General features: G+C 45.3%; 1 protein-coding gene across 1 annotated transcript; it reads right to left on the bottom strand.

Moving 5' to 3' along the window:
- Nucleotides 1–232: 232 nt before the first annotated feature.
- LOC117860190 (amino acid permease 3) lies at nucleotides 233–2,518 on the bottom strand. The gene is made up of 4 exons (XM_034743444.2): nucleotides 1,930–2,518; nucleotides 1,640–1,854; nucleotides 1,285–1,430; nucleotides 233–1,161 (listed from the first exon to the last, which is right to left on the bottom strand). The coding sequence occupies exons 1-4, from the start codon at nucleotides 2,400–2,402 to the stop codon at nucleotides 508–510; spliced, it is 1,488 nt and encodes a 495-aa protein (XP_034599335.1). The 5' UTR covers nucleotides 2,403–2,518; the 3' UTR covers nucleotides 233–507.
- Between the last annotated feature and the right edge of the window lie 3,545 nt (nucleotides 2,519–6,063).

Below are 6,063 nucleotides of genomic sequence, written 5' to 3'. Positions count from 1 at the left end.
CTGTTATTGCAAAATGGAGATCAAGTTGTTGGCTCAAGCATCCTGAGCAACAGCGGCTTAACTGAAGTTTAGGTCCAATAGTCCTTTAGCTGTTAGCTGTTGCAGCACGGATTGTATTGTCTACATATAGGATCTTGCTTGTTCAGATGGAACTCGATTTGGTTGTAATCGGTGAAGGCGGCGAGCTGCGGCTCAAGGCGGCGAGCTTATGCTCTAACTTCGATTACTTCCATTTCCACTGTAATCCAGTTACTATATACTATATTCATGAGTGTGTTTCTGTGAGTTGCATCCAGGTTCTGACAGAAAACGGTAGATGGTTATAGTTACAATAGACTACTCGTTTCCCTTCATGCAGCACTGTCTCTGCGATTTGCAAACGAGAATCTTCCTGCTTGTAGTTCGGATACAATAATCCCATCGAGAAGAAAGCTACAACATATATACTATTTATCGCGATGGGAATTCAGGTCGCTCATAGAGCCTTAGGAGACGGAGTTGGTTCGGTCAGCACGACCAGCAGAACGGGTTGTGCGCCTTGAGCTCTTCCACGACGCCGGCGATTGACCCAGCCGCGGCAGCGATCGACACGACGAGGCACCCGGCGCTGAGCGCATGTAGGAGTAGCCACCGCGTGCTCCTCCGTGGCACCCTGCGCTGCGCGATGTACATCTCCACGGGGAAGTACACTGTGAGCGGCCAGAAGGAGACTGCCCCGATGAATCCCACCACGGAGCCGAAGAAGGGCAGCAGCATGGCCACCGCTGTGGTCACGCACACATATGCCGTGCGCCACGCCAGTCGGATCGGGCTCACGGAGAACGCCATGGTTCGGCCCACCCTGACGTCCCTCTCGCGGACCAGCGCGCTGCCGGGCCACGCGGCGGCAGCCCGGCGCTCGACGTAGGCGAAGACTGGCTGGGTCATGACCTGGTAGGTCCCCACCAGGTGCACCACGACGAAAGCGTTCGCCACGTCCAGCAGCCAGAAGGGCTCATAGAAGCCGAAGCCGGTGAGCATGTTGTCGGGGGCCGTTCTGCCGAACGCCGCGTACCCCACGCACCCGCACAGCAGGTAGATCACAGTGGTCACCACCACGCTCACTGCCGTCGCCTTCTTCATCACCTTTGCCTCCGATGGCGGCGGTAACTTTATCGTATCCTGGATGTATGAAGACAGCAGGCACGGAGGTATTACAGCTGGTAAGCAACAACCAATAAATTACATTCTCCTACAGACTGGCAAAGATGAGACAGAAATCAGCTGTCACGGCTGGTGACATGCCTGGATCTCGAGCAGAATGATGGAGAAACCGTAAGCGAACGCAATGTTCCCGAAGGCCTGCAGGCTGCGCCAGACCTTTTGCATCAATGTCACCCTGGCGCCGGCGCCGATGACCCCGGCGAGGCTGCCCCTTAGTCTTCCGTTTGCTGCAATTAATTCTTGCACACGTCAGCACTTAACAGGTTAATTGCAAGGAGAAATTTATCCCATATTTTCATGGAGCGACGTACTCCCTCGTTCCAAATTGCAGATGTTTTAGCTTTTTAGTTTAAAGATATTATTACGCATGTAGATATATTGTATGTCTAAGTATAGAAAAATCAAAACGATCTACAATTTAAAATGGAGGAAGTACCTGCGATCTCCGCAACACCAAGGGAGATGCCAATGGTGGAGTAGGAGAAGGACATGATGGCAGCGACGACGGAGAGCCACCAGACCTTGTCCAGGTCGGGGATCTGCGAGAAAACGATTTGCATGACGCCGAAGATGGCGATGTACGGACTGGCTGAGGCGTGGCACGGGTCGTCGTGCCCTTTGTAGTGGAAGCAGCCCGCCCTCCTTATCGCCCTGTACTCGTGTAGCAAAACTACTCGTTAGGTGTGGCACGGTCGTGAAGGAGTGCGGTTTTGGGTTACCACATACTGCATGCTCACGGAGGCGGCGATGGAGACGCCGATGCCGATGCCGAAGAGGTTGGAGAGCTGGATGGCGCCGCAGAGCCTCTCCTTGGACTCGCCCAGCGTGGCGCGGACAGCGTCGATGTAGGTGCGATTGCGGGGGCCGAACATAGGGTCGCCGGAGCGGTAGCACTCGGCGAGGAGGGTGGAGGTGTAGTAGATGACGGCGGCGAAGAGCGCCATCACGGCGGGGCCTGCCGCCCACCCCAGCTGCGCGACGCCCCACGCGAGCGACAGCACGCCGGAGCCGATGACCGCCGTGATGATGTGCGCGCTGGCCGTCCACAGAGTGCCCGTGCGCATCGGCCGGCCGTCGTCGTCAACGAGTGGCTTGGGTGGCTCTGCCTCTGTGCGGCTCTGAACATGGTCACCGGGGGCGCCCAGCTCCACCTCCACGCTGCGACCGTGGAGGGGCGCTACGCTGACCGCGTGGGACATTGCCGGAGATGCTTGTTTCTGAGTAGTCGAGAAACGGGTGGGGGGAACTAGTATCGGAAGAAATCAGGGTCAGCACCAAGAATTTAAAGCTTGAAGCTTGTAGAGATTTGATTTGAGGGTAGCCAGTATTTATGAAGGAACAAAAGTGAGGTCATCGTTATTTAACTCAATTAATTGCTCCACCAACCCAGTGGGGTTGCTGCTTTCCTCTATGTCACCAAACATAACCACAATTGACAAGAATGACACCAGCGAAGGGGCAGTCAAACCAGCACTTGTTTTGTCACGCCAAATTTGAAACCACAAAAAGTTCAATAAATCTTTAAAGACGGTCCATGAAACGAATAAAAAAAATCATATTTTCACAAAGCATGATCGGGACAACCTTATGATACTTCACCTATTATTATTTATCATCGATCATACATTTGCATTTGCACGGTCATGAAATTAGACTTGAGAAAAATGCAGGCCAGGCTAGGATGGGCTCGGGCCGGGCTAATGAAATGCCCAATTTTCAATGGTAAAATCAATGTTATAATTCTATTAGGTTGGGCTCACCCGTACCATTTTTTCAGACCAACAAATTCAGTGCTATGCCCAACCCTAAATGGCCATCGTGTATTCATACTTTTTTGCTTCTTATTATTTTAGTGGTCTATGACATATGCATATTGATAGTAACACGTCTCATGAAGTTGTTCATAGATGTAGGATATATGTGTGTATGTTTGTGTTTAATATCATACCGTGTTTATAAAAAAAATCAAACCAAGCTGAATGTGTGTCTTTTTCAAGTTCTATTTTTGTCTGCACGCTTAAGAGAAAGCTATGTATTGTGGTAAATTACCAAATATTAATCAAATCTCACTGTTTCAATGCAAGGCATCAAAAAACGAATTTTAGTTAATTCAGATGGGTACGAATTTTAGTTAATCGTGTTAAAACAGAAACAATTTTTAGTTAATCGTGTTATGGCAAATAGCCTCGTTTACGAAAAAAACACTTCAGGTGTGGTATTACAGGGAAATACCATATTACCTTTGCAGAATTGTCTTCTTGGTAGGCTGCCCCTCAACATCACCAGGGTCATCTTGCAAGATCTTATACCGCCGCGCGCAATACACAGGACAAGCATCGAATTTCTCATATTCCTCACCGCGATAGAGGATACAATCATTAGGACATGTGTGTATCTTCTGTACCTCAAATTCCATAGGGCAAACAACCTTTTTAGCTTCTTACATTGAGGGTGACAATTCATTTTCCTTGGGAAGCATGTTCTTTATGATTTTCAATAACTCATCAAAACCCTTATTGGACACTCCCTTGGTTGCCTTCAACTACAGTATTTCCACTGTGGTACCAAACTTATTTTGCCCCTATTTGCAATATGGGTACAACAATATTTGATGATCCTCTAATATACGCTCGAACTTTTTTGACTCATTCACACTTTCAGACTTCCTTTGGATCTCAAATCACCTGATCTAGATCATCAGTAGGACTTTCTTCTTCAACCACCTCTTGTTCGACCTTGCCCATTGTAGCATCTGCAAAAGCACCTCCTTGAGTCTAGTCTGGAATGTTGTTATCATCATCTTTTTCTTCGTCATCTTCCATTATAACTTCTCTTTCCTAGTGCTTGCTCCAAAAAAATAGTTAGGCATGAAACCCGAACTGTATATGTGGCGTGAATAGTCTTTACGGATGAGTAATCCCTCTCATTTTTGCAATTTCTGCATGGATAACAAATTAAACTAGATGGTGGCTTGTTGGCCTTTGCCACGTCAAGAAAACCACGAAGGTCATTAATGTACTACATGGATCATTTGTCTGCGTTGTACATCCATTGCCGATTTATCTGCATAGTATTACATAAAAAAGTATTTTGATCATGCAAACAATTATGAAGCATAACACACATTTTCTCATTCTCTTTCTTGATACAAATTTCATAAAACACAAACTTAAAAATTAAATGTTGCTAAAGCTTTAGATTGAAATACACAAATTTAAAGTTCAGAATGACATGACACGATACACAATGACAAGGATCCACTAAGTGCTATAAATTATATTAGTATTATGAACGACCAAATTATATTTTTTTTACCTCTAATTGCATATACATGGCGCTTGGCAAAAATTGAACAATTTAACTCTACTTTTCCCCATTTTACATAGCTCATATTGGTAAAGGACAAACTTATGATTAAATTTACTTTATTTTCCTCGACCTTCATATTGATCAAGTTCATTAACTAATATTGATCAAGTTCATTAACTAATATGAAGCATAACATGCAAAAATTTAGCTCAAATGTATGTATAAATAAAAAATCTCTCCATTTTTCCTCATTCTAGAAATAAAAAATTTCTTAATCTATAAACCATAAAACAGAGCATACTAACAATAAAAGAATTCGGGATGAAGTTGCGAACATTTAGAACACTTGGATGAGTGAAATCCCTATGAAATGGTGAAAAAATCAGCCAGCACCTCCCTAAGGTCGTCATGGAAGAAGGAAGGCCGAGCTCTTAGCTAGTCCAGTGGGTGGCTCGAGCAGCAGGAAGAAGACATCAGAATTATAGGAGGCAAATTAGTACCAGATGGAGGCTTCACCCAGTACTAATAGGTCGGATTTAGTATCGAGTGAAGCCTTCACCCTATAATAATGTGCCAGAGGCATTTTAGTATCGGGTGGGGGTCACCCGGTACTAATGGGTCACATTTAATACTAGGTGAGGACCCCAACCGGTACTAAAAGGCTTCTTGGGGGACTACTCGTTAGATCCGGTACTACTGCTCGCATTAGTACCAGACAAAAAGCAGCCGATGCAAATGTATAGGATGCGGGATAAAGCATGTCAAATTTTCCCTCTCCCGGATATCTAGCAAGAAGCAGATATATGATTTTTCAATAAACACTACATGGATGGTTCTCCCGGATATCTAGCAAGAAGCAGATATATGATTTTTCAATAAACACTACATGGATGGTTGTGGATGGACAACTAAGCCAACGGCTATACAAGGAGCTGTTGAGTATGATCAAATCCCAATAAAAAGGCACTCCATGTCCTAACTATATTGTTCTCATATAGATATTACTATAATTGTACAGAGCTTGATATGCCCAAATGACTTGCATGAAGATGGATTATGGAATCTAGTTCCTTCGGCGGACACTTTAGCTTTTTCCAAAAAAAAAAGAATGCACACATTGTCTCTATAGCATCTAACGTGAACTAAATGTTTGGCGTCACGCGGAATTAGGTGGTAGATAACTTTGCAGATTTCCTTGCAGTTTTTAACCATTCTTCTTCTGTTGAAAAAGAGCTGACTACGTAATAAACTATGAGGAACAAAAGCACCACCTCTCCAAACACTTTCGTATTCTCTGCCTCCATTTCAGTTTTTTTGTTACCCTATAGGGCAATCATGGAGTGCATCTATTCCGATCCGTGCTCCGTGCTCCTGTGCCATCCATTGCGTGAGTACTTATTCTGGGGCTCATCTTTGCCTTTGGTCCCAATAGAAAACTAAAAAACTGTATTGATCTGACCTTTAGGGTGGCCGAAATGTAATCCAAAAGGGACCATAATGCTAACCAGTATTGTGGGAGACTGGAAGTCCATTTCCGGAGATGAAAGCATG

This window comes from Setaria viridis, chromosome 6, assembly GCF_005286985.2.
Source record: "Setaria viridis chromosome 6, Setaria_viridis_v4.0, whole genome shotgun sequence".
Taxonomy (NCBI): domain Eukaryota; kingdom Viridiplantae; phylum Streptophyta; class Magnoliopsida; order Poales; family Poaceae; genus Setaria; species Setaria viridis.
Note: the sequence above shows the minus strand (reverse complement) of the source record. Positions and strands in the feature narration are given on the sequence as shown.

What these genes read in the sequence shown, in the direction of transcription:
- LOC117860190 (XM_034743444.2), bottom strand. Translation starts at nt 2,402, where the DNA reads ATGTCCCACGCGGTCAGCGTAGCGCCCCTCCACGGTCGCAGCGTGGAG. An exon ending in GCCGCCTCCGTGAGCATGCA is followed by an intron (nt 1,855 to 1,929) that starts GTATGTGGTAAC and finishes ACACGAGTACAG; the next exon opens with GGCGATAAGGAGGGCGGGCT. An exon ending in TCATTCTGCTCGAGATCCAG is followed by an intron (nt 1,162 to 1,284) that starts GCATGTCACCAG and finishes TCATACATCCAG; the next exon opens with GATACGATAAAGTTACCGCC.